This window comes from Apteryx mantelli, chromosome 5, assembly GCF_036417845.1.
Source record: "Apteryx mantelli isolate bAptMan1 chromosome 5, bAptMan1.hap1, whole genome shotgun sequence".
NCBI lineage: Eukaryota > Metazoa > Chordata > Aves > Apterygiformes > Apterygidae > Apteryx > Apteryx mantelli.
Genome location: NC_089982.1, coordinates 85,600,426 through 85,627,970, shown reverse-complemented (window position 1 = coordinate 85,627,970; position 27,545 = coordinate 85,600,426). Strand labels below are relative to the sequence as shown.

At 56.8% G+C, this 27,545-nt stretch overlaps 1 protein-coding gene across 2 annotated transcripts in view; it reads left to right on the top strand.

The window, feature by feature from the left end:
* Nucleotides 1-27,545, top strand: part of ADAM33 (ADAM metallopeptidase domain 33) — a 46,315-nt gene that overhangs the window by 6,186 nt on the left and 12,584 nt on the right. The window contains exons 3-12 of one of the 2 annotated variants that reach the window (XM_067298402.1): nt 10,799-10,875; nt 17,485-17,560; nt 19,669-19,745; nt 20,928-21,114; nt 21,564-21,629; nt 22,187-22,258; nt 22,838-23,004; nt 23,159-23,243; nt 24,071-24,213; nt 27,269-27,446. In XM_067298402.1, coding sequence (XP_067154503.1) covers nt 10,799-10,875; nt 17,485-17,560; nt 19,669-19,745; nt 20,928-21,114; nt 21,564-21,629; nt 22,187-22,258; nt 22,838-23,004; nt 23,159-23,243; nt 24,071-24,213; nt 27,269-27,446 — 1,128 coding nt within the window. The remainder of the gene's footprint in view (nt 1-10,798; nt 10,876-17,484; nt 17,561-19,668; nt 19,746-20,927; nt 21,115-21,563; nt 21,630-22,186; nt 22,259-22,837; nt 23,005-23,158; nt 23,244-24,070; nt 24,214-27,268; nt 27,447-27,545) is intronic. The other variant, XM_067298403.1, reaches the window with a different exon arrangement.

Here is a 27,545-nt window from a genome sequence, read left to right as displayed (position 1 = left end):
TTATTTTTAGGATGAAGTTATTCTGTCTCATCCCCACCCTGTCTCCTTCTGCCCTCCAGCAGAGATCCTCGAAATAAACGCAGCTGCATGTCTGCTGTCAGCCCACGCGTTCCCGTGGCTGGCGTGAGCCCAGCTTGCCAGGGCCTGGCGCAGCCCAGGTCGTGTGCGAGGCATCTGGCCGGCCTTCCCGGTGCACAATGCTGCTGTTTGTAGTGTCTGCGCACAGTTGATTTTCAAGGGTGGGAGTAGTGGAAACTCGTGCATGGCCTGAAGCAATGGAGAGGAAAAAGAGATACTTTATCTTAGCAGGCCTGGATGGTGGTCAGGCTGCTAAAGGCAGATGGCGAGAGGGGAGAAATTGTCTTTGGGAATGCCCGCACCTACTTGGTCACATAAGAAACTCCTGTTCCTCATCCCCTGAGCACAGCCAGGTGGGCTGCGTGGATGCTTGGAATTGACTTTCTCTGGTTCCTTACAAGCGGCAGGTCTTGGTGCTTTCTGCTAAGCATGGGCATGCAGTGTGGGAAGCTCCTGCCATGAACGGCTCCTCCTCTCTGGTGGGTTCCCCAAACAGGCATCCCAGATTTTTGTGTCCTGTTGTTGGGGGAAACATCAACATGGAGAGAGGAAAAGGCTGAGAAGTGAGAGAAGAGAAGTTCAGTGTGAGCAGATTATATGTCTGAGTATGAAGGGCATTTGTGGCCAAGACTTGGTTTCTAATACAGCATCTTCTTCCTCTTTGGCCATGAACGGGGACACATTTCCTGTGCAGGCAAGTGTGTCCTGACCTTACCAAAGCTGGCATGAAAGCTAGAAGCTGCAAGTACAGCTAGACTGTGCCCAGAGTTGGTTCATCCTTGGGGATCCTACGTTGATAAGCCATCCCTTTGTGCAGAGCATCTTCCTAGGCTGTTGGATGTGTGGGTCAGTCCCTCTGTGGCTTGGATGTCAAAGGGTTTGCAAGGAAACAACATCTGCTGCTTGAAAGTGTGAAATGATGCTGAGCTCAGTGTGGCAACAGCCCTGTGTTTCCTCCATCCTGTGTTTCCTGCTCCAAGAATCGCTTGCAGAGAACTGGGGGCGTGGGGAGGGCTAGTGAGTTGTTCAGGCTCAGCCGGTCTTTGACATGTGCTGGGAAATAGGTTCCTGAGTCCTGGGGGAGAGGAGTGATGTGCCAGGGTTTCTGTTCAGCGTTTGGGTTGCATCCGGCAGTGGCAGCCCTGCCCTGGGGCTACAAGCCTGGTGCAGACAGATCTTGGCACAGACATGACACATGGGTGGTAAGAACCGAGGGTGTCAACGGCATGGGCGGCTTGTTCCCAGCTGTTGTCTCTGCAGAGCATGTGCTTAGTTAATTCGGAGGCCTCACTCTGCCCTTGCAGGACAAGGCAACCTGCCACAAACCTCTTCTATCCTCCCTTACCCGTCCTTAGCTCCAGTGTGGACCCAGGCCGTGGCAGAGGGTGGGATGCTGCTGGGTGGCCCATCTGGTGATGTTTCTAGCTTGTCCTGGGGAGCAGCCCTCTTCTGAGGGATGTAACCACATCTCCTTTTCCAGCAAAGAGATCCCTGGTGGATTAGACTCCCAGCCAAAGCTGTCCTCCTCCCAGAAGAACCCAGTGGCAGAGCGGAGGTCAGGCCAGCAGGAAGAGAGCTGGGAGATCACGGTGGCTTGTAATCCCCTCGTGTGCAGCCTGGCATGGTGCTCGACAGGCCTGGACCCTGCCTCATCTTCCCCTCTCCCTCCTCTTTCATATTGTTTGGCCTGAATTCCCTATAGGCTTGATGGCTCCTGGCACAGATGGAAGTGATTTCCCTGCTCTCCCTCCCTCTGCTCCACAGCACTTGCGGCAGTGGGGCCTAGGGAGGCCGATGAAGTTTACACGGCTCTGACCGTGGCTGACAGGAGGTCGTGGGGACCCTGATTGCAAACAGCTTCCTCTTTGCTGGCTTGGGACAGGGTCCTGCCCTGCTGTTGCTGGGATCCTCCTCCCACTCCTTCCCTCCGCTCGGGGTATGGAGCGAAGGCTGCTGTAGGGATGAGCAGGAGGGAGCAACCACCAAGCTGCCATTCAGCAGTGAGGAAGGTGGGACTGGTTAGCTCTGTCCTGCCTGCTCCTTGAGCGGGGACATCTCTTCTCCCTCGTGTCTGCAGGCTGGTGCTATGGTTGCATGGCCCCAGGGGCAGGGAGGCTCTGGCTTGTCCTTGACGTCAGGAGGGGTTCTGTAAGTGGAGGTAAGCAGCATGGCCCTGTTCTGTTTGGGGTTTTTTTTTTTTTGGTCATTGTTTTTTGAGCTTTTAAACCTTGGACTTGAGTTCTGTCCTTGCAGCTCTGGGAGCCAACTCTGCCTCCAGCCTGAGCAGGCATCTTCCATCCGGCTGGTGAGCTCTGTGCAGGGCCCTGTCCGATCCTCAGAGCGGGATGCTGCTGTGGCCTGGAGCAGTGTGACGTAGGTGGGGAACAGCAGTCGGGTGTCCTTCCCATGTACTGCCGGGGGGGATCCTAGATCCTCCCCATGGCTGGGGGCATCTCGGATCCTGGCTGTGAAGGTTGGGGAAGCCCCTGATGTGGTCTTGTACCAGGGCTGACACTGACACAGGGCTGTGCTGTGCGGGGAGGGAGAGGAAACAGGAGGGGAAGCAGAGGGTATTGGGAATGGGGCAGGCAGCTGGTGCCAGAGCTGACCCATAGGCCTTTCCAACTGCTAGGGTCCAAGGATCGGTCATGCCCTGCATCCTGGCCTGGGCCACATCTCGCTCTGCCAAGCCAAGGCTGACTGTTGGGCTTGCTCCTGGCACCCGGCGGGGTGGCCTGAAGCCAGGGGACGTTGTTGTGATCGGCTAATGGAGATGCCAACAGTGCTGGACTTGCTACTGTGTTAATTCTCATGTGAACGCGAGCACAACTTCAGGGCACGTTTCTCAATCCTGGAGTCGTTCTTTCAGCACTTAGTTGAACCCTCTGCAGCTCTTCTGCTTCCTCTGTTGTTGACACCAGACCAGCATCCAGTGAATATTGTACCAGTATCAAATCTGGAGATATCTCAGTCTCCTGTCCCTGATCTGAAGGGGATTTATCCAGGGAGCGCAGTACTCCTGGCTGGCTGGCAGGAGAGCCCATCATGCTGCGTTGTGTCGCCTGTGTTTGGCTCGGGTGTTTGCTAGGCTTGGCCTTATTTCTTTTTCTTTGTAATTGCTTTTTCCCAAATGTGGCTTCTTGCTGCCTTGATCCCCCCCCCTGCCTGTATAGGTCAGGGTGTCCTAAAGGTCTTCCTGCCTGCCCTTCAGCTGCTTCGCAGGTCTCTGAATCACCCCATCAGCTGGTTTGGGTCCCTCATCGTGGGACTGTGAGCCTAGAGGTGGGACGTGGCGGCTCCACCGGCCTGAGCATGTTGCATGTCCCGATTGGCAAGGAATCAAGGTCCTCTGAGGCATACGAGGAGTCAGCGAGTGCTTGGGGCTCCCCTGCCGGTCTCGGCAGGGCTGTGATACGCGGTGCCTCTTCTGGCCCTGTGCTGGGAACCCTTGCTGGGAAGTGTTGCTTCCGCGTGGGACTGGGGGAAGCATGGCCTAAGAGGGACAGGATTTTTACTGCCTTCTCATGAGGAGCAATGAGCCCTGGTTACTGGGGATGCAGATTTTGAGTGAAAGTAAAACCCCTGTTTAACAGGGCCTTCCCTAAACCCCGGAAGGAATTCCCAAGGTTCGCAGTGCTTTCTGCAGCCCAGAAGCGTCTAGTTCAAGGCTGGCTTCCTGATGTGGTGTTCAGCAGCTCTGACCGGCCTTGCCGTGACCTGGGTGCTGGGCAGCCCCCCTTGCTCAGTGTTCCCTCCTGTAGCTGAGCGCGGACCTCCCTGCCCTGCCTTCTGGTGGCCGGGGGACCCGGCAAAGTCGCTGCTGGGGTCACCACCCCGGTCTTGGCATGACAGGAGGAGGAAGGGTGGAGAAAGACCCCCCCGTGTTTTTGGGGGCCCCCGCCCAGCAGCAGGTGTGTGGGTGGCTTTGCTCTTTCCACCTAGGACATGTGCTTCTGCAATCTGTTTCCTGCAGGGAAGCCCTTTTTCCTCTTCAATATACGGCAGGGCAGATCAAGCTGCAGCGGAATTATTGAGCTGAATTTGCTTCCAAACAACTGAAATCCTGCCTTCATCTCCTAGACCTGGATTCCCCTGTTAGGGCAGCCCAGCTCCTTGCTTTTCCAGTGAGCAGCTGGAGCAAGACAGAGGCTTATCCATGGGATCGTGGATCTGAATTGCTCTTTGGAGGGCACGCACCTCTGTTAGGTGCTTCTGCAGCCCTCTTTGCTTGGCCCTGGGGCTTAGGGATCAGATGCATCTCCTACCTGGTCTGGTGGCAAAACGGATGGAAGATGGAGTGAGAGATGGCTAAACCCCCCCTGATGTCCATCTTGGGAAGTCGCACACTGGAGCAAGGTTTAACCTTGTTTTTTTTTTCCTTAGGCACCAGGAAAGCGAAGTGCTGGTGAGGTGCAGTCCTGTGCCTTAGTTCCCACCTTTGTAAAAAGGGGGTGGAGGGTCATCATTACACAGCGGTGATGGTGGTGGGGGGAAGGAGGCCTCAGGGAAAGTCATTACTCTCTAAAAGTTGCTAGAATAAGAAAGGGGGAGGACATGGTGTTCAGGCTGCCCTTGAGGCTTTTGATGAGCTCTGTGGTCTGAGCTGTTGAGTGCAATGGGCAGAAGCGTTCATGGCTGCTGCAAAGGGCAGTGCCTCTGTCAGACCCGTATTTACCAGTTATTAGAAGCTGCCAGACCCATACGAGACCCAAATAACCGCGGGACTCCTGATGGACTTCCCGCGTGTGAGACTGTCTCTGTCCCGGCAAGCCTAACAAAGAGGAGATGTGGCCTGTGATGAGCAGCTCCAGACTGGCCCAAGGCAGCAAGTCATTTCAAAGCAAGTTGGTTTGCATCCACCGCTACCTAACCACAGAGCTCTTGAAATCTTAGCTTTGCATCTCAGGTCTGAGCTTTGGGAAGATCTTGCTCAGCTATGATGCTCCAGCCAGGAACTGAGCTGCAAAACCCATCAAGATATTCTGTGCAGAGCATTTCCTGGTAAACTTTGATCCCTGGTGGTGGGATGGGAACCTGTCTTACTTTCTTCCTTCTTGTATTCAGACTTGCTTGCACTTGCTTAGAAAATTGGGGTTTTTATGACCTGCCCAGGCAGATGGTTGGGCTGTGACTTCAGTGCGGCTTCTGGATCTTGGCTTAACTTGATTTCACAAGCAGTTTAGTGTTTCCTTAGCCAGGTCTCTCAGGCAAGCTGGTCTCATGCTAGGCAGCATGAGCTTTCCAGCAATGGTGAAGGAGGGAGTCTGGTCGAGGAAGATGGGTGGGAGCTGTGGAGAAACAGAGATCATTTTTCCCCTCAAAGAAGAACAAACCGTTTGGCCTCAGCTCTTCTACAAACATCTCTTGTGGTTTTTCTGATCAGCAGATTGAAAAAGAAAAATAGACTTGGGCTCTGCCCAGTGGGTCTTCTGGGCTCCTCGTGGGCTGGGCCCAGGCCAGGGCAGATTCATCCCAGCTGCTCTTCGCTTCTCCTAGCCCTATTGCTTTGGCTGAGCTGCCTGGACCCAAGTGGGAGCCCTGTGCGGACTTCGTCCCTCCCTGGGGAACTCACGCTCCTGTCTGGTGGGACTGGCTTCCTTGGGACGCCCTGGAGAGGGGTCCACACGTTTGCCTCCAGTCCAGGGTGAGGCAAGGTGCTTCCTGCAGGCCGTGGCGGGGTCCGGTGCATCCCTCTCCTGTGGATTGATAAAAGGAGCTGGTGATGTTTGGTGGGGGGAAGAAGATGCTAGAGCCCCGCTGTGGCTGGCAGCAGTTCCTACAGGCCAAGCCATGCCCGTGCTTGGTGCACGAGGCCTTGCCTAGCAGCTCCGGAGCACCCAACCACCTGCCCCTGGCCTTAGAGCTGGGATGTTTGACTCCTGCCCTGTGAAAGCCAGATGCCGGGTACCCTGTGCTTGCTGGGGTAAGTGGTGCCCCCTCACTCCTCCTCCTTCTCCCTTGTTTGCTGCTCTTTATTTCTCCAGGGGCTGAGCTGGTTTCAGCCCATCCCGGGAACGCGCTCAGCTACTATGAGCAGGGTGATGCAGAGCCGTGCTCAGCTCCGAGCAGCTCCACAGGGACCCGCCGAAGGGATCAAGGGGGCTCTGCAGGTCCCCTGGGCTTGAGAACATCTGGGGCAGCAGGATTTTAAAGGGGCTTCTCCTCCCCCAGAAGAGTCCAGCTGGCATGCTGCTCCCCCCCCCCCATCCTTTCCAAATCTTTCTATAGTAGGGGAAATCCCACCGAATCTCAGGGCCGTGAGAGTAGATCGGTCCCCTCTGCCTTCCTGGGAGCTGCGTCTGTGCCTCTCCCTTGGCAACAGGGGAAACTGAGGCAGGGGGTGGGGGAGTTTAGGATGCATCGCCTCACTGGGGCCGAATGCAGATGCCCTTAGCACCCGTTTGTTGTGCAGCCTTTGAACATCTCGGCGGCTGAACGGCGTGTGCAGCGGGAGACGAGAGCATCTGACAGCGGTAACCCTGCGCGCGCACGTGTCCCTTTAAGACGGCAGCTGGAAAAGAGCGTTTTGCCAGTAAGGCCCTTAAGTCAAGGCAGGGTGTAATTGCTGGGGAATTTAAAGCCGCCCAGCGCCTGGGAGGAAGGAATCGGCAGGGACTTGGGGGGTGAGGGAGGGAGGAGGAGATGGGCGGCGGGGAGAGGGTGTTAAGAAGATCAGAGACGGGGGAAACAGCTTGAAATAAGGGAGGGATGGGGAGGAAGAAGGGAAACGGCAAGAAAAATGTACAGACCATGTTTGGCCAGGGAGCGATGTTTGTATAAGATCATGTTCTAAAAATACAGCCCGTTCCCACCATCGCCAAAGGAGAGGAGCCCTCTGCCCCGGCTTCCTCCTCCATACATCACCCAGGGCCCCTCGCCGAGAGCTGGGGAGCCGGGTGGCCATGCCTTGGCCATGACTAAGGGGGTTGCTGGGAATTCGCAGGGCGTCAGATTCGGCTTTATTTGCTGTTTTTTTTTTAAACGCTGTGTCTGGTCTCCTTTTTTGGAGCTGGAAAGATGGTGTTGGAGGGGGAGGGGGGCCTTGGCCAGCCCGACTCCATCACTGCGTCCCCCCCTCCTGCTGTGGGCTGGGGCGGCCGGCGCCTTCCTGTCTTTGGGCAAGCAGGGTGCTGAGAGCTCGCTGCCGGCCAGCTCTCCGTGTGAGGCGACGAGACCCTTGGCTGTGGGTCCGCACCTCTGCTTGGGGCCAGAAGCATCCGCATGGCTGATACGAGCAGCTTAACGTGGGCGCCGCTGTCACCGTAGCTCAGTTTGAGGTGGCTGCCGGGGATGTGGGAGGCAGGAGATCCACGGAAACGCGTGTCCCAGGAGCCCAAACCCTCTTTGTTGGGACCCAGGAGCAGTGCTTGGTCGACCTGCGTACCAAATGCCTTGTACTACCGCGATGCCTTCCCTTAAAAGAGTGATGGTTTCCAGGAGAGCAGCCTCGGAGCTGCTGGCCTGGAGGTCACTTTGTGACTCCGAGAGCCTCTGGTGTCACCTTCGTGCCTTGCCCAGGAGCGTGGGCTATCCCAAGCCTCGGCTTTGCTGGTGGCCGAGCTGGAGGAGCAGTGGGTGTCCGTGTTCACCAGGGTGCTAGTGAGGAGCAATCCTTTGCTATCAGTCTCCAGGAGGAATGAGAGAGGAAAGCTAGGGAATTTGCACTCCAGCTTAGCCCAGGCTGGGAATAACCTGGCTTCGCCACCGACCTGTTGCATTCCTAGTGACCTGCTCTGCAACGAAGTCGCGCTACCAAGAGTGGCCGAGGCCAGAGTGTGGCTAGGCCCTGGAGATGGCTCCTTCCTCTCCCTTTTGCTCCCCTTTGGAGCTGGGAAAACGCTCGGTTCATGTTGCCAGCTTGCACCCTCCTTCCTGGGGCACCCGCTAGCCACGAGGGTGCGGGGCTCCGTGGCTGCTGACGGTGGCTTCTGGAGCCGACCAGGACACACTCCGGTGCAGAGGTCTGAGCGTTGGCGGCCTGCCGGGCTCCCCTGCGTTCGGAGGCGCTGCAATAACAGCCGTCGCGCTGGGAAATTGGAGCTGGGCGAGCGTGTGCTCCAGCCTGCCTTGGCCTTGTTTACTTAGCTTAAGGGAAAGGCTCCACCGTCACGTATGGGGAGGGAGCGACGTTGAGACGGCGAGATGTAAACAGAGACGGAGACGAGAAGATAGAGGGAGATATGGGGAGAGACTGATGCAGTGCTGGAGGAGTGGGAAAAGCATCCCTCTGGGTGCAGAGTGGTGCTCGCTCGTGGTGCTGAGCCGAGCTGTGGTCCCAGGGATGGGGTCCCTCATGCAGCAGCCCGGCCTGCAGTGCTCCAGCATCTCCGCTGTTTGCAGGAGCAGGCGGTTGTGCGGTTGTCGGAAAGCCCCGGCGAAACCCTGCCCTGAGCTAGCAGGCAGCTGCAGTTCCTGTCGTTTTAAGCCAGCGTTAGGGGACATCCGTGGTGTGGGGTGGTTTGAGCACCTGGGCAGGGTGGTATTTCACAGCTCTTTTGCTGCGTGGAGGGAACAGCCTGAAAGCATGGGAATTGCGAGGCAGGGGATGGATGTGAAATCACGGGCACGTGTGGGTGCCGCTGCCCTGGGCTGTGCAGGGAAACGTGTGTGTGCTGTTCAGCTGAAGCTGCGACTGGGGTACGTGAGGGCAGGTGTTGCGTGTGGTTTTACACAAAAAAAAGGACTGGATGAAAAGACACCAGGTAAGAGCATTAAGACTGAGTATTGGCAAGGCACTGGGTGAGGGCTAGCGATGCTTTTAGTGTCCCTGGTAGTGGAGCTGGGGAGGCGATGCTGGGGACATCAGAGGAGGGCAGCTATTCTGGGCATCAGGTGCCCCAGTACATCCCATCATGTGCAAACAAGCTGTACTGGTGTGAATTGGTGCCTGCAGCGAGGGAATTAATTCCCATTTAACTCTCTCCAAAGCGAGGGAGTGAGTAAAACCTCCAGCATCCTGGGGAAGCTGAGTCAATTACTTCCTCTCGCTGCACAACGGTGTTTTTACCGGTGAATTTATCCGTTGCCCGGGAGCTGAGGCGGTTGCTATATATTTCCATAGCCCTGGTATGACAAGCCGTGTGGTCACCCAGCGGGAGGGCATGGTTCCCGACCAGGGCGTGCGGAGGCGCTTGGGCTGGAGGGGCAGAGAGGCAACCGTGGAGCCAACCTGACCGTGCTTCGGTGTTATCCAACCGGGCATCGGCCTCTGTGGGGGACCAGAGCCCTCTTCCCTCTGGCCCAGGGGCTGTGGTGGGATGAAGCATGCAGAGACCCTGCTCAGGGTGCAGCTTTAGGCGGAAGGGTGCAGCACGCACCTGGAGATGTTTGAATTAAGGTGGGGAACCAGCTTTAGGGCAGGGAGCTGGTTTGGGGGTTACAGAATGGGACTGGGACGCAAAACCCGAATGCAAATCCCTCCTCTGCTACGTGCACTTCAGGAAGTGACTCAGCCTCTTCAGACCCACTGCCGAAAGGCGTACAGAAACCAAACTCTTACGTCTTCCTGAATTTGGGTCTGCACTGCCCACCCATCGGGGAGGAGATAATCCAATCACCCCAAACATCCCTGGGCAGGGACCGCTTCCAGTGAGCACAGCAGGGTCCTCATCTCTGACGACATTACCATAAAGCAGGTCGTTTTGGTTGATATGGTTGTCTGGCTTTCGGATACGCTCTCCCTTAGGGAGAGGTGGTGCGTTTCCCTGGGGGGAGCAGCTAGCAGAGGTTGGATTTGCTTTCTCACCCCCATCCTTGCGGAGTGAATCCTGGCTGCTTGGCAGGTGCTTTCTTCTCTCTTTTTTTTTTTTTTTCTTGCTAGTGTGGAAATTCACAGTAAATTAAGCAGGAGGGTTTATTTTTGTCCTTCCTTGGGTTTACAGCATGGGATGGAGTAGATGGAGCAGATCCACAGATGAAGGGCTGATGTGACCTGAGCTGGGCAGCAGAGGAAGATGCTGGGGACAGGGATGGGCGAAGGGGATGGTGTCCTGTGAGAACAGCGCAGGATGCCTGGACCCAGTGGTCCACAGACAGCTCAAATCAAGGGAGACCGAGCTGCTTGGAGGTGAGAGTTTGTGCTGATGGCCAGGCTTGAGAAAGCGCCCAGATCTGGGACTGTGAAGAGGGGAAGGAAATCAATATCTGACTGAGGAGCTGTGCAGAGATGCTGCAGGGCCCCAGGAGGAGGGCTGGGCTTTTTACCGGGTTTCTCTAGGACTTTGCTTGGCAATGGGGAGGTGAGGAGAGACCCCAGGGTGGCAGGAGGTGGCAACACTCAGCTCAGGCTGCCAAGGCCCCCTCTTGCTGCAGTTCGAGCCTGTGAAGTTGTCTTGGCCACTGGCCTCCAGCGCAGGGATGTTCCTGTGCAGAGCTGCTGGGGATGCTCGGAGGGCCGGGATGCTCCCGGTCCCCTGTCTCCTCACTCATGCCAAGCCCTCTGCCCCTGGGCATGTTTGTTCCTAGCGTCCCCAGGCTGTTTCACCCGGTGCCTGAGGCCAGGCCTGGTCCCAGCATCATGATTTTGCAATCGGAAAAGCATCTTCCGCTTTCCCAAACAGGGGTTGTGCTCAAAACTCGTTGCGTGTGTTGCTTTGTTGGTTGCCAGCAGGGCACATGTCCTACAATAATATGGATAAGCACCAGTAGTGGCAGGTAGCTGACGGGCAGTTGCCTGGGCTCTTTCTTTTCTAACTCTGTTCCTCCTTTGGTTTCTTTTTAGGTGCCAGCACCTGCCCGAGGGGAAATGGCCGTGATGGCTGAGGGCAGAGAGCTCATCTTGGTGCTGGAGAGAAACCAGTAAGTGTCGGGGCTGGGGCTGCCTTTGCAGGCAGTGTGATGGGGAAGGGAATTCCCAGCATTTCCCTTCCTGTTCCTGCTGCTTCACCCAGCGCTTGTCCGAGGGTTGCTTTAGGGCTGGGGAGAGCTGGCGTTGCCCGGGGCGGGTGGGGAAGGGACACGGGGCTAGCTCAGCTCTGAGAACTAGGTTTTGGCACGTTGGGCATCCCAGCACGGCTGCCGGCTGAATCAATATTATCCTGGCTGTCTGTCTGGGCCCTGCCCTGGCTCTTCTGTCCTGCAGGGGAAGTAACGGCCCGGCGTGGCTTCCTGATAGCTGGAGCCAACGCGGCGCTCTGCCATGCCGAGATAGGGCTGAAATGCTCACTTTTTTCCACCGCCCACAACCACCTCTCCCCCGTCCCTCACCAGCTCTTCCCTGCTCGGCAGCTTTTTTGAGTCATCGTGTCCTGTGTAAAGAGCTTGTGCCACCTCTGCCCCCCCCAGCCAGCTCTATTCCAGCCTTTGCTTTATATGATATCAGGTATCAGGGTTGTTGCCCCATCTCTCGGTTGAACTACTTTGCCCCAGGAGCCACCCCACTCCCCTGCCTGCCCATTGCTCCGTAGTGAAGTCCCTGACCTCCTGGCTGGCTCAGTTTGGGGTGACCGTGGGCATAGTGGCGCTGACACGATGACCCTCTCCATGTGAGCACAGACCACATGTGGCCACCGAGACTCGGGCCTGTGGCTGTTCCTTTGGGAATCTGGGTGATGAATTTCTTTAGGTGCGTTTCCTTTGGAGGGCAGCTCCAGTGTTAGATACAGCTGGATGTCATGCAAGAAACGGCCTTGGCCACAGGCTTTGCATCAGCTCCTCGGTTCCTCTGTGTCCCATCTCTTGTGTGGTATTGCGCTGCCTAGTTTGTTTGAGCACTGGCTGCTATTTCTTCTATCTCCCTGCCTTACCTATGCCATGAAACATTAGGATGTGGCGATTAGTCTGTTCCTAATTACTGACAACACCCTCCCAGATCCTGGGTGACAGCTGGAGGCCAGGGCAATGCTGTTATGCAGGAACTAGTATGGGGGAAGATGGTGCTCGGTGTTTTGGGGATGGAGATGGTGGTGGGGACAAAGGCTCAGCGGGACGGGCAGGCGCTCTTGTGCTGCCCTTGTGCCGGATGAGCGATTGGTTCCCCAGCTAGCAGCCCTGTGGTGTTGTCCTGTTGAGAGGACTGACCCTACGGGGTCTTTGGAGATATCAGGCTGGCCCGATTCTGCTCCTGCTGATGTTGAGGGGATCTGAGAGGCCAGCATGGCATGGGAAGCTCTCTGCTGCTCTTCTGGTAGTCCGTTCTTGGTGGATCAGCCCATCCAAAGCAAGCTGCTTCTGGGGAAAGCCTGGCAGCCCTGCTTGATGTCATGCTGTGCACTTGCCCGTGCTGAACTCTGGCATTAGCAGGGCTAAGGGCCATCTTGTTGCATAGCTTCTCTCTTCCCTTTCCGATCTCCTTTCCCGGCTCAGCTCAGGGGTACCTGCTAGTGCCAGCAGCATCGTCCCCCATCAGGTGTACTGTGACACTTACCCAGCCTGGCTGTCCCCTCGTGCTAGGACCTTGGCCCCAGCCTGCAGAGCAGAGGGAGGAAAGGCAGGAGAGGAGAGTGCACCCATCTCCTCCTGCTGCCAGCAGCCCTGCTACAAAACTCATTTAGCTTGGAGCACGGCCGAGGCAGGAAGCGATCACAAGGTAGACTTGCTTGCGGAAACCGGATCTGATACAGAAACACGCTCACCAGGATAACCAGGGAGGGGAAGAGAGAGCTGCCTGAGAGCTGGAGCAACCCTCCCAGTGCCTGGCGCCTGTTTCTGCCCCTGTGCTCAGTGCCCTGCTCCCTGAGACCCCTGAGGCTTTGGGGAAGGGATTTGTTGGGATCCTGGTGGGCAAAGAGGGGATTCAGTCTGGTCTGGCAGCCAGGGTGCTTGCTTCATTTGCATCATGTGAACTTGCTTCGTTTTACGTGACACGTGTTAGGTGTCACGCCTGCCTGAGCCATATCACATCTGGCTGGGTCTCCTGCAGCGCTGCATCTGGCCACATCTGCCTCCCGAATGCAACCTGACTGTCCTGGGGAGCAGAGGGGGGGCTGTTCTTGCTGGTGGTTGGGGTAGCAATCACCCATCTCAGTGTCCCATGAACCGCCCCACTGGGCAGCAGGTCTCAGACCTGCAGAGGGCCTTCTTATCTGTGGGGAAGGAGAATTTGGGACATGCTTCATTTTAGGACTGTGAGCAATGGGGGAGGTGGTAGGGGGTTAAAAGCTAATGTGCAAAGCTCAGCCTTGTTTCTAACTGGTGCACCGAGTGCAGAAATATTTTTATTTCTTCTCACGACCATAATTCTGGCCCTGCAAGAGGGTCTAACCCAGAATCTAAGCCATTAATAGTTGCAAACTCTTTAATGGGATGACAATTTTCTGCAACCCCAGATCTTAGTATCAGTTCTGGATACGGCTGGATTTCCACCAGCCATGCAACCTTGCTTGTAAATGCTGATGCTCGGATGATGGCATAGCTGCTGGTACTGGGATCTGGTGGTTTAGGGTCGGTGAGGCTGGGAGATGGAGGACGGCTGCACCCCAGTCTTCCTAGCTCCCCCTTGGCGTTGCAGGCCATGCTGTTTGCAGGGAGAGGGAGATGTACGCGATGGAGGCTTGGCTTCCTCCTGGCTTAGTTTATGGGCCGAAAGCCTTGCTTTGGATCTCTCAGATCGCTCCCAGCTTTTATGACCCTCCTGTGCACCTCTCGTTATCGTCAGGCCATAAATGTTTGGAAGCTGAGCCTGTTTGCGGCTGTCTGGCTGCGCGGGGGGAGCCGAGCCCCGGCCAGACGGAGACAGCGTTTGGCTCGCTGAAAAGTGCTGAACTCGGGAGAACTGGGGTGAGGAAATGGGCTGACTGGGAGCAGGGACGAGCCCTGGAGGGAGTGGAAACAGGCACGTGTTTGATAGCAAAACTACGCCTGTGAACCCCAGAGATGTAGGAGTGCACGTGGGAGCCGTGAGCAGGGGCCTTGGTGCTGCTTCGCCCTCCCAGAGGGTGACGTGTGGCTGTAAGGGGTGAAGAAAAGGGTTGACGAAAAGCCCGGTGTCTGCAGTGTCTCTGCAGGGCTGGAAGGGTGTGAGGAGGCTGAGCAGGGCATGGCAGGAGGATGCTGAGCTTGGGTGAGGGAAGCGTGAGAGGGGTTTTGTGGCAGCAAATGGGAGCTGAGTACCTGAGAGCATCCACGGCACCCAAGACTGTCCATACATAGCGGTTGTGTCTTCTGGGGAGACCAAGACAGCTGTGACCATCTGCACTGCTGTCTTGTGCCAGCTAACAGGGCTGCATTGGCCCTGCTAGCTCATGGGCAAGTGACAGACCTCAAATCTTCTTTCCCCAGGGAATGGGAGAGATGGTTGTCATCCAAAACCCATCCTTGGTGGTGTCTAACAAGGCTTTGCCTTGTGCAGGAGTAGGAGTTGCATCTCCTCCCTGCCCTTCCTTCCCTGAGGCTCTTGGTCCTTTGCCTGCCCTGGAGAAGACGTTCCGGTGGTCTGAGCCTTGCTGGGACTCACCGTGTCCCCTGTTATGGGATCGGCTCAACCCTCCCTGCTCCCTCTGTTTCCCAGCCGCGGTCCAGAGACATTCACAGCTCCGCTGTCCTCGGTTGACATGTCCCCATCGTGCATGGGCAGCCGCCCCCGCGCTGGCCGGGCGGCTGTCTCGGCATGTTGGCCGACAGCCTTTCCGCTCCGGGCACCTCCTGTATTTAACAGCGCGGAACTGGAGCTGCGCCTAGGCCGCCCCGCTGCTGGGCAGAGCGGCTTGGTGCGTGCTCTCGGCACGCAGGATGTGGGAGAGGATCCACCAGGACCCAGTCTGAGCTCCTGTGTTATTTCCCTGGGGTAACTGGAGTTACTGGTGTCAGGCCATGGCTGGGTCAGCACCCGCTCCCGGGGCTGAGCGGGCAAGGCGCTGGTGGGCTTGGAAGCTGAGCAGGAGCCCACAAGGACATTTTTGGGGCAAACTGGTTGCAAAATAGAAACCAACTAACTGAGGCTAGTCTGGGGGCGGGTGCTTAGTTTATTTTCTTCTGCTGCAGAATAAAATCGCTGGGATGGGGCCAAAACCCACGTATTGAGGGCTGTACTGTCACCAAGGATAAACCCAGCCCTGTTTTGTTCTTTCTGTGGGATCTAACCGCTTGATCACGACTGGGGGCCTTGGGTCTGCAAAGAGCTGTGTCTCCGGACGGCCGAGACCCCTGTATGCATGCTCTGCTCTCCTCCTGGGACCCAGCTGTAGGTCATGGCAGGGTACCCATCGCTGTGACATCTGGGCACGGTAGGACATGGGACATGAGGAGCATCCTTGTTGCGTCTCTTCTGAGGGTCTCACGGCCTCTGCCAGGAGCGAGCTGGGGTTTTTTGGTGCGAAACCCCCTTCCCGCCGCTCACGCATCAGGCTGAGCTTCCCGAGGTGGATTCCTCCAGGCCGGAACTGCCTTGGCTGCATTCGGCGTCCTACTTTGAGGCAGCATGGGAAAAACCGCAGCCTCTTCTCTGCTCTCCCACCTCCAGCAGGGTCATTTCAGTCTAATTCCCCCCCTGTTTCCTCGCCAGGACCCTCAGCCCCCGTGCACATACATTCGCCGGATGCAAACACTGCTCTGGCTCTTCTTCGCACTCTGTCTTGCTTCCCGATTTTCATCGCCCATCCCAGCAGCAGGAAGCGATTTATCAGCGCCGGGCCAGAGCTGTGTCGGTGGAAGGGCCCTGGGGCTGGCCTTGCTGAGAGATCGCTTGCAGCTGTGGGAAAACCATCCTGGCTCAGGCGAGCAGGGCCAAGACTCGGGTGGGGGGGGGGTGCAGATTTTGCTACGAGCAGCAGCCTGAGTCTGATCTCTGGTTTTGGGGCCCCTGCCCTGTGGCTGAAGCGTGCGCCAGGAGCGTTGTCCTCCTGGCACCCCTCTGCGTGGTGAGCGAGGCTAAGGGACGTGCCCAAGGCTGGACGGAGTGGTGTGTTAGAGACTCCCAATTTCCCATGCCCTCGGCTGAAGTGCTGACCACGGGACCAACCCTTTCTTCTCCAGGCAGGGCTCCATCCCTTAGGGACTTCAGCTTGGTGTTGGGTTCAAATGCTACTGCTTCGTGGCGCGGCAGAGGGAGACTTGGCGGGGCCGAGGGTCTTTGTGGCTAGTCCCACTGGGGGTTTGGTCCTTTACGGAGAAGCCTTTGCCAGCCCTGGCTGCTCGTCCTCAGTGGTGGCAAGGTGTCCGCCATGCTCTGGGCCGTGTCCAGGCTCTCTGATGGCCGGTGGTGGGCCTTCATGGGATCTTCTCCCTGGCATCCTTGCCAAATGCTGCCTGAAGCTGCTGAAACCCCAGACAGCCCTTTCCTTGCTGAGAAGCAAAGAGGGGGCCCAGCCCGGCCTTTCCCACGGCTGGAGGCATCTCCCCTTTTCCCCCGGCTGTCTGCTCCGTGGCAGATGCCCCGACCTCTGCCGTCACATCTGGGCCTGCACTGGCATCTCCGGCGCGTTGTCTGAGCACGGGCCAGAGAGCTCCAGCACACAGAGGGGGTGCAGAAGGCGAAGGGGACTCTGGAAAGGAGTGGGAGGTCGTGACTCATCCTCTGTGCATGTCTCCTTGCTTGAGGCTGGGGCGCTGGGACCATGCGGTGGGCCAAGTGCCGGTTCTCCTTGCTGCTCTACTCCATTTAGGGTCACCCAGGAGCCAACGGGGCTGCAGTCCGTGCTGGCCAGCCTGTCCCTATCCCTGTCGGGACATGGGAAATGGAGGGAACTAGGAGAAAGAGGTGGTTTGGCAGCCTTCTTACATCTTGCAGCCCTGCTGCAATGCACAGTGCCGACATAGGGAGGATTTGGGCAACACGGTGCTGCCAGGTCTGGGTACCCCTGTGCTCAGTAAAGGTGGAGGGCAGGTTTCCCCTGCCTCAGTTTCCCTTTCCTTGAGGCCAGCCTCCTGCCTCGATGCCCGCCTCCGTGCAGGAGCGGGCTGGCATGGGTGCGAGCGCGCCGCTGCGCTACGCGGCGTGAACGGCGCAACGCTGTTTCGGGAGGGGGCTGTTGGCAGGGCGGCTGTTCTCCCAGCCCCGTGCGCGCGGCTCGGAGCAGGCCGCGGCGCCGCTGGTCGGCGGCCCAGTGCTGACGCAGCGCTGGCAGCCGAGCTGCCGGCTCCGCTTTCCCGGAGGAGGGACGCTTCGGCACCTGCTTGGCCGGGAAGCTCTGCGGTCCGCGAGGACCGCCTGCAAGGAGGGGGGGCAGCGAAGGGGGACCGTGCATCCGGCCCGGCCCAGCGTCGCGGCGGCTGGGGAAGGTGGGGAGAGATGCGCTGGCAGGAGGAGTGGTGCAAACGCTGCCTTGGGACGCATCCTAGGTTGGCACATCTGTCCATGCAGATGTTGCCCCAGGACCGCTGGGGCACCACGGGGCCATCCTGGAGCATCACTGCTCATGGTCCAGGGTACAGAGGCTTGCTTGACCCCGTGTGTCCCCCAGCCACCAGTCCCCAGCCGGATGCCAGGAGCAGCCCAGGCAGTCCTCACCCTTCTCCTTTCTCTCTCCGCAGGCTGCTGTCACCAGACTACACTGAGACGCACTACGCTGAGGACGGGCAGCCCGTGACGGTCGCTCCTAACTACACGGTGGGTGCCGGGGGAGGGTGGTGTCAGGCAGGGCCGGGGCTGCCTTCGCCCCATGTGTTGTTCCCTGCTCCTGAAACCTGCCTGTTGAAGCGTTTCCTTCCTCTGCAGCGCGTTTGCCGCTTCTTCCTCTGTGGGGCCCAGAAGCCGCTGCATGTCTCATATCCCTATTCTTAGAAGGAGGGAAATAACGTTTTTTTGGGGGTGCCTTGGATGCCCCTCTTGTCCCTGGTGATGGGCAGAGATGCTCGAGGAGGTCGTATTGCCCAGTGGTCAGAGAGCTGGTGCGCTAGACGGCGTTTGCTTAGGAGTGTCGTCTCAGGAGGCGCAAATCAGAAGAGCTCCACCAAAATCACTGCGAGTCTGGTGACTTATACCTCTCCTTCCCCATCTCCTTCCTCCAGAGCTCCATCGCATGGGTATTTCAAGCTGGCTGAGTTGCCTCATGGGGGAGAAGGGTGCTTGGAGAGGGCAGGCGTCTCGCTGGGGAGCCCAGCTTTTATCCCCTGCTCTGATCCGGCAAGTCACGTAGGTCCAAGCTCTCTCGAGGCCCAGGTTTGTTACCAGGCTGACAGGCGCCAAACAGACCCTACCAGTGCAGAGCCCGGGCACGCTCGGTGCACCAGTGTGGGCTCAGACCCAGCTCAGCAGGGCTGGGCAGGCTCTTGGGGCTTTTGGAGCATAACCCACCTCTGCATCATGCCGGGGTAGCCTGGGTCTTGCCGGGAAGGCAGAGACGCCGCGTTTCCTGGGGTGGGCCGGTGCCCAGATGTGCTGCAGCTGCAGGGCTGATGCTGTGTGGGGCAGGAGGGGGCCAGGCCGGGCTGGCGCGGCAGGATCCTGCGGCAGCTCTGCGGCTTCCTCAGGGAGGAAGCAGGGGAGAAAACTTGCTTGTCCCCCGGTGGCTTCTTTCCCAGAGAGGTGCCATATTAGGTGATGCTGGGGATACATCTCCCTTCCTGTGTTTTACCTCTGGCCCCCAAAGCCACTGATCAGCAGTAATTATAGCTGCTTTTTGCAGGTAGACCATCTTCTCGGTACTCAGCACCATATGCTGCTTCCTTTGCTGAGGATGGGGCAGCTCGGCTCGCCTCAGGTCCTCTCCAGAAACCACGCTTGAGCATCACTGTAGACTTAAAGCATGTGCAAAGTCTGCCACCCCTGGACCGGTTTAGCAGCAGCAGCGGGGCCCAGGTGTCCTGGCAGCCAGGCTCTTGCTTTCGCTTCCGCCCCGGGTGATGGCTGCGGGGGAGGACTGACAGTTGAGAGTCTAGAAACCTGCTTGGTGTGAATGCCAGAGGGACCAGGGATGGCTGAACGCTCCAGACCTGTGTCTCAGCCCTCCTTTGCCTGTAGGTTTTCGGGCCAAGGAGATGGGTAGATCAAGGTCTGCTGGATGCGCCTTACGTTTTCTGCAGCAGCAAAAGCAAAATCAAAGGGGCCCCGTCCTGCCGTGTTGCAACTCCCTGTCCCCTCCGTGGCGTCGGAGAGGCTGCGTGTCAAACCCGCGCTGTAAAACGATCCAGGTTGAAGACAAAACCTCACCGGGAGGGGGGGTGACATGTTTTCCCTGGCAGCATCCCCGACACATGCCGCGGGAGGAATGCGAGCAGCACGCGGCTGCCTGTGTCTCTTGGCCGACATACAGCACCTAGGGAAATAAACACAGAGCGCGGAGGGCAGCGCCTGTGCCGGGGCTGCTCTCGCCTCCCCTGCCCTGTCCTGTTGCTCAGCAGGCCTCAAGCATCCCTTGCTTTCCCTGCCGTCCCCCCCGTTCCGGCTATTTGTCTCCCTTCCAGCGCGCGCAGCCCGGTGAAGGGGTTGTCCGTGTCCCGGGTTGAACTGCCGGAGGAGACAGCACCCTGGCTCCGTCCCTCCCTTTCCCCAGTGCAGAACAACACCGCTCGCCTGGCTGTAAAATGCTCAGAGATGGGAGTCGGGTGGCCTTTAGGACAAGGCGTGCGGCTCTGCCCAGCTCAGGGTATTGCGAGGCGTTTATGGAGGGGGCAAGGGAGGCCTCTGCCCCCTGGTTCGGGAGAGCAGAGGGAACGGACGCTGTTTGGCTCTGCCTGAAGGTTTCTAACGGATAGTCTCCATTGCCTTTATCCCAGGACCATTGCTACTACCATGGACATGTCCGGGGGTACCGGAGCTCCTGGGTTGTCCTCAGCACCTGCTCAGGAATAAGGTAGGGAGCGAGCATGGGACGGGGAGGCTTGTGACACCAAGTGGGAAGCTCCCGGCTACTGGGCTGCTGTTCTCGCGAGCCGAAGGGAACGCGTGGCCATGGGCAGGTGGAGGGCTGGATCCGGCAGCCCCCTTCTTTCCAGTTATCCCCTTCTGATAAATCCCCTGGCACCAAAAGGAGCAAGGAAAGTCCTGAAAGTTCAAGCGAAGGCAGCACATCCAACAAGCCTGACTTCATCCCTTCCTTGCATCAGGGACCGCTCAGCACTCGGTGAGCGCTAGATGGTTCGTGTGACTGATTTTGCTGTCGCTTTCCTTCCCTGATTCTTTGCCTTGACCCTGGGTGCAGGATGGAGGAGCAACAGTGGGATCTGAATCCTGGTTGCCTCCCTTGGGCTCCAAGGAGGTCTCCCTGCACAAAGTTTGGGGTGATGGTGAGCCAGGTGAACAGAGACGATCTCCTGGCACTCTTGAACTCCTTCCACGTGGCCCGGCTTGGCCTAGAAATCCCATCCCCAAAGACCGAGCCCGTCACTGAAAAGGGAAACCTGCAGGGTTTTAATCACTGAACAAGCTGCAGTTACGGCTCCAGGAGTCCTGTGGCTTCCAGCATGCAGAGGAGGTGCCCTGGCTGGCTGCTTGCCTGGCATTTCTCCACGGGATGTGCGCAGGGTGCTCGATGTAATCTGGCTCCGGAGGTGGTGAGACCCTGTACCCCACAGTGGATGCTTCGGAACTGAGCTTTGCTGTAAACTCAGGGGCTGTAAACTAAGGGGCTCTTTTCCTGCTGGTGTCTCACTCGCTCTCTGAGGAAGGGTTTGGAAATACCCCACGGAAGTCCCCTTTGCACTCACAGGGCTCTGCAGCTGTCCTGCTGCAGGACAAGGGCGGCATTTCCCAGCTCAGTGGGGGAAATGGAGAAGAAGAGATGCAGCCACGATCCAAGCTGATAGAGGCAATGTCGCATTCAAGTGATCTTACAAGCACAGAGGTTTTAATGCCGAGGGTACGCTAGCTCGTAGGGTTGCATTCACGGGGGCACCTGTCTCTTTTCCGTGCCGCCACCCTGGGTACCAACCAACCTGAGGTGCAGTCAGTTTGTGAGGCCTCAGCGAGGGCTGGGGGAGCAGGAGTGAAAGAGCAACAGGAGCCATTCGGGGCTTGCTCTCCTCTTCGTTGCCAGGGGCCTGATTGTAGTGAACAGCAATGACAGCTATTACCTGAAACCCCTGGGAACCCCAGAGCCAGGGCATCACATCATCTACCGAGCAGAACACTTGCCCATCAAAGGTGGGACCTGTGGCCACGGCGACGACTTTGGCAGCAGCATAGCCGATATTGCTCGCTTCTTCAAGCCAGTGCATTACCGGGTAAATCCCTGGGTCCTTCTCTCGCAGGAGGGTCAGAGGGCTGGGATTGGGTCCCTCCATGTCCCTGCTAAATGTCTTCTGCTGCCCTGGGTGGTACTAGGTCATGTGGGTTGTGCTTGGGCAGGAGATCTAAACGGGAACCCCTAGGAGATGTGGGTGAGGGACTGGTGCTGGATGATATGGGGTGAGAGCCAGCAGACGTGTTTGAATGCAGCATCTCAGTGAATCCTGACCAGGGAACTGGCCTTGGGGCCCTGGGATGAGGTTGGGAATTGCACCATAGCTGCCCAAATTTTCCTTGTCTTCTCAAGCCTCAGTTTCTGCCCTTAACCATCCTTCCTGGGCAGGACTGCTATGTCTGAGGAACCTAAGATACCCAGTGGCCCATGCCTCTGGGCCCCAGGCTGCCTGCTGCTTCCCTCCTGTGAGCCTTGTTGCCTGTCTTGCAGGTGAAGAGAGATGCCTGGAGGACCATGAAATACATGGAGCTCTTCATCGTTGCTGATCACACACTGGTAAGCTCCAGAGGGGCAGAAACACGGTCCTTTGCAGATAAGGCAGGACCCCTCTCTGTCTCCCTCTCCGCTCTTCATCTGGCAATCTCCAGCAGGTTGCTGATAACCGTCAGCAGCACTGTTAATGGCTCTGCTTTCCAAGCTTCATGGGTGCAGCATGTCTAGGACGTGTCCAGCACAGGGCAGGACTCAGTGTGGATGTGCCAGCTCATTTTGCCTCTAGGCCTCACTTGGAGGCTCTGTTTTTCCCAGGGTCACCTGAAATCACATATTGTCACATGCTGATAGCCCTGGGTGTCCTCCCCCTGCTTCCATCGCGCACGTGTGAGACATGCTGCTGTAGCTTAACAGCATCAGCAGCACTGCAAAGTCACTAGTGAAATGACAGGTCTTCGGTGGTTTCAGCTCTCCCACTGCACAGCATCTGCCAGTGCCAGTCCCTCTTATCCTGTCCTCTGCACCACCAGTCCCCCTGCAGCCTGGCGTGAGGGGGAAGACGGGGTTGAAAGCATCAAACTTGGGTAGCAACCCCCTTCCCTGGGCTCATCTCTTTGCAGTTCAGGAACCAGAATCTCAACCTGGGCCACACCAAGCAGCGCATTGTGGAGATTGCGAACTATGTGGACAAGGTAAGGGCTGGGGAGAGGGACCAGTCCGTCCATTTTGTCATTCCCAGTGCATGGGAAAACACTTGAGCTCAGGGCCACCCCTTTGGCAACCCTCAGGGCTTGTCCCTACATCACTGATGCTAGGATGGTGGTCATAAGCATGGTGGAAAATGGGTTGCCACCCATCAGCTGAGCTGTGACAGTGAAGTGAGTGCCAGCTCTTTGCCTGGCCGAGGTACACGTGCTGCTGTAACCTTAGTGACCATGATTAAAGCCAGCAGCCTCGACACACAGCTGGGACAGGCTTAGGTGTGCACAGGAGGTGCGTAAGCTGTTGTCAACTAATGGGTGGTAGCTTTCTATGCCGCCATCACTGGCTAATGTGCCCACACTTTTGCGTGTAGAGCTCATGTTTGCAGGTGGATTTGGGACAAGTGTGTCCCTGAGTCATCCGGGGAAAGCATGGGGATCCACTAGCTGAAACAGTGCTTTTTGCTCACTGGATCCTGAAGACCAGGGCACTGTGGTGGGGTGGGGGAGCATAAGGAAGTGCTATAAATGCCAGTCCCTGCCCCTTCCATCCCTGTCCCCTTCCTGCAGTTTTACAGGTCGCTGAATATCAAGGTGGCCCTGATCGGCCTGGAGGTGTGGACAGAGCGGGACCAATGCACCGTGACCAGTGATGCCAACGCCACGCTCTGGTCCTTCCTGCAGTGGAGGAAGACGCTGAGGTCTCGAAAGAAGCATGACAACGCCCAGCTGCTGACGTGAGCACCCTTGTGGACCTGGGGTCGGCGGGGCAGGGAGCTTCCAGCCCAGCCCGGGGTCTCTGCGGAGCCCAGTGCCCCCAGGGGTGCTAACTGCCCTGTTCGGAGGCACTAATTGCCTGTCCGCTCTCCTTTCCGGTATACGTCTGGACAGCGGGAAGACATTCAGGGGGACGACCATCGGCATGGCCCCGCTGGAGGGGATGTGCAGCCCAGAAAACTCTGGAGGCGTCAGCGTGGTAAGGGAGACGTGGGAGTCTGCTGATCTTCCCGGGTTGGGGACCCCGTTACCACCCCATCTTGTTTGCTGGCATAGAGGACCAGCCCTCTTGGGTTGCACCAGAGATGCTTGTAGTCCCTTATCCCTCTCAGATGTTGGCCGTGTAATTGGGAGGAGGGTGAGAAAGGGCCAGTATAAAGCTCTTTTGACCCGTGTACACCCTCCAGTTTGAGCTAGCAGCAGCGTCCTCTTGAATCTCTTGAATTGGAAGTTGCTTCTGGACCCTCATATTGAACATTCCCTGCTTATTCCCTGCTTGTGTCCTCTGATTTTGCTTTTCTTCTTGCTCCCTTGTGGGGTGACAGCAGCCCTGGTGACCCTGCGGGCCCTGGGCAGGATAGTGGTGTGGAGTACTGTGGTTTGTGGTCTCCAGGTCATGTGCCTCCGAGGCCTCGGGGTTTTCAGTAGTTGGCTCCAGCAGTGGATCTTCCCAGAAATCCATCAGTGCCTCCTTTTTTGTCCTCTGAGCTCTTCAGGCCTGTTCCTAGCTTGGTCAGGGTCCTGCCCTCCTGCTGCCAAGCTGGTCACAGAGCAAAACTGCTGACACTTGCGGGGGTAGCTCCATGTGGGTTTTCGGGGGGCCAAACCCTGCTTCCGCAGTGAGCCTTTCTCCCTCCCTCCCTCCCTCCCTCCTGTGGGATCCACCTGTGAACCCAGGAGTGCCATGGTCCCTCTGCCTCGCGCTCCCACCCCAGCCCTGTCCCCGCTGTGGGGCGGTCACCCCTCTCTGCTACCTGGCTGCCTTTCTGACGCAGCCCCCCCCCCCCCCCCCAAATCCCTGCACAGGACCACTCGGAGCAGCCCGTCGGAGCAGCCGCCACTATGGCCCACGAAATCGGCCACAATTTCGGCATGAGCCACGACAGCCAGGGCTGCTGCTTGGAGGCCACTCCTGAGCAAGGCGGGTGTGTCATGGCAGCGGCTACTGGGTAAGAGACGGGGCGACGGCGGGGACAGGACATGGGGAACGTGGCCTCGAGCCCCTGAGCAAATTCCAGATGCCATTTCCGGATGTGCAGGCTGGGGAGCAGAGAGGGGGGACCTGTCCTGCAGATGCTCTTTTGTGGTGTGGCTCCACATCGCAAAGGGGAAGCTGGCTGGTTGCCTTCCTCCTTGCTTGCCCTGCATGTTCTGCTTCTCCAGAGCAGGCAGAGGTCAAGGGGAGCGGGCAATTCTCATCCCTCCCTGGCAAGACATGCAGAGAAAAGAAAACATCTCTGTGAACTCCTACCTTGCTCGGGAGGAATGGACCACGCTGGAGGTCTCCGAAGGGCAGCAGAGCAGCTAGGAGAGGACGAGGGAGGCAGGGAGGACAGAGGAAGGCAGCGTTTGGTTTCCAGCCCGCTCCTTGAGCAGCCCCAGCCCTAGGAAGAGCCAGGGACGGAGGCGAAGGGATTTCATCGGGTTGGCGCATTACGTGGCCTGTTTCTTGCCAGCAGTGCTGCTTTGCTGCTTCACTGTTGGTACCGTGGGATATTGTGCAGGCAGACACTGCTGGGGAAGCCAGGGCCTTTTCCTGTGCTAACCTTCACCCTGGTGAAATTATTATTCACTTGTAATCCAGGAGGATGAAGGAGTCCCCAGCCAGGATGCGGCTGTGGTGGTGGGGAAGCACCGCATTGCAGGGCTAAGGTGGGATGAGCTCACGTTCCCTCAAGCCAGCCTCACTGAGTCCTGATGCAGGATGCTCCAGATGAGCAGTAATTAACTCTCATGCTCTCCAGCATCCCGCCCTCCCGCCCAGTTTGCTTTTCTTTACTTTTACCCCTTAATTCAGCTCAGAGCTGTATGAAATTTATCTAATTGGCACCACTTCCCCTTCCAAGGCCATTCCCCCATCAGGTTTTCTGGCTCCTGATGATTTGGTTGTCCCAAATTTCCCTGCATTGCAGAAGAGCAGTGATTTATTCCCTGTTCTTTGAACCCACCTGGTCTGTGAGTTAATAAATAACAGTCAATAATCACAATTCTGTTTCGCTGTAGGGAACTGCCTGGCCAGCCCCAGAGTGAGCCTAATTAGTACCTAATCCGTTCTCTGTGACAGATTTGGGTCTCATGGCTGTTAGAACAGGGTTTATTCTCTGTTTAGGTGGCTTCTGATGGGGAAAAGCGCCTGCTTTCCAGGAAGATGTAGCTGTGTATTTATTTATTTAAGTATGGAAAACCCAAATTTTCCTGCCCTCATCCATTTGAGTTGGATACCTTGGAAGAAAGCAGTATACCACATGCTGTAGTTCAGCTGTGCTGTGCCTTCGCTCACCTCTGCAGGCCAAGCTTTCTGGCTAGACATCTCCCTGCAATGCCTTGCTTCTCCTCCTGGAGAAGATGAACCCTGCAGGGTGATGGGAGATGCCACCTGGCCCCGAGAGACTGGCTGGGGAAAGAAGTGGCATGTGAACAGCCCGGCTCCATTTTCAAATGGATAATGTGCTTTTCAATCCAAATATTTCTTAAAAAATTTATTTTGCTAAAATGTTTTTTCCCCACAAGGGTGGGAAACGCATTTTGAACTATCTTTAGACTGTCCCTGTTTGTATGCTCATGTACCAATTTGTGGGCTTATTTACTTGCTCGCTCTCCAATAGCTTGTATGCACCTACCTTTTTCCTACAGCTCAAGAGATTTCCCCCAGACTTCAAAATTACTTCAGAAAAAATCCTCTGACTTATGTCAGAAATAGGATGTCCTAATCTCAAAGAAATTTTTTTTCAGCAATATGAGGAAGCAAAAACAACACTGAAACAGAGAGCAGCGCATACATTTTTACCATCTGCTTCCTCCTTTTTTTAATGCATCATGAAAAAAGCCTCACAAACTTATGCAAAATTAAGGAAGAACTGTTCTCAAAAAAAAATCACTGGTTTCTGTACAACTAACTGCTTAGACGAAAGATCGGTTGGGCTGTTAGAGAAATGGCCGTATATGTAGTGTGTGCTGATTTTTTTTAATTGTTGCTCAAACCTTGTTAATTATTTAATACAGCCATTTCTTTGTGTTTCTTTTTCTTTTTTCTTTCTTTTTTGAAAGGATTTTTGTCTGTCTTGGCGGTATTTAAATAGTCCCGAATGGGTATTTCCCATCACCAAGTCAATATATAGCAGACACCCTGGGCAAATAGTCACGGAAACAGAGAGACCCACCTTGCCGGTGGAGGGTGGAGGGGATCTGCGTCATCCCGGGCGTAGGCATGGAGGTGATGCCTGCACCAGCAACCCCTGCACCGACCCAGCAGAGCCTGGAGGGCACATCCAGACCGCGAAGACTCTGCGTGTGGGTCTGCAGGCTTGGGTGTCCCCCCCCCGACGTGTCCCAGCTGGGAATAGGGCAGCCGTACGCTTGTCTTTGGCTTGGGGCTGCAGCAGCATGGGGACACCAGGTCCATGTCGCAGATCCTCGGAGCTATGGGTATATAATCCCAAGGCTTTCCGTAAGATTATATACCTAAGCCTATAGGAAGACCAACATGCTAATTTTCATGTGCTCATATTTTTCCTACTAAAAAAAATCTTTGAAAAAGAAAACCATGGCAATTTGTTCTTTTCCCGTGGGAAAGGCCCTGTTTTCCAGTATTGCCACATTTGGAGCGGGGCTGTACCTGTGGCCGCAGTTTGAATGGCTCCAAACTTCAGGCCTTTGGGCTTCAGACCGTGGGGGTCTCCAAGAGGTTTCCTGCTGGATGTCTGATGCTCTGTGGGGTGGCATATAGCAGCCCTGCTTATCCAGCCAATCCCATTCTGGAAAATGCTTGAATTTGGTGTAGTTTTCCTTGGTTGTTCCTGTCTGATGCTCGGCTGTGTGGGTTTGGGGTGGGGGATGTTAGCAGCATCAATACATCTGGCTGATGGTGGCTTCTACTCTGGCATTTGGAAGGATTTGTGCTAGTTTTCTCGTGTTCCTATTTCCAAGCTCTGTTTGCGATTTTTCCATCTTTTCCTAGTCCTGATTGCCCTGGTTCCCATCTCTCCCCATCTCTCCCCTGCACAGACATCCCTTCCCTCGTGTGTTCAGCTCCTGCAGCAAGAGGCAGCTGGAGAACTACTTCCAGAAGGGAGGCGGCATGTGTCTCTTCAACTTGCCTGACACCAAGGACTTGGTGGTTGGCCGGAAATGTGGCAATGGCTTTCTGGAAGATGGAGAAGACTGTGACTGTGGGGAGGTGGAGGTACGGTCCCAGGCACTGCATCTCTTTTCTAAGGAGGCTTTTGCAGCTTGGCTCAGCTGCTTGCAGGGAGCCAGGCAGGCAGGAGGGGGGCATCCCATG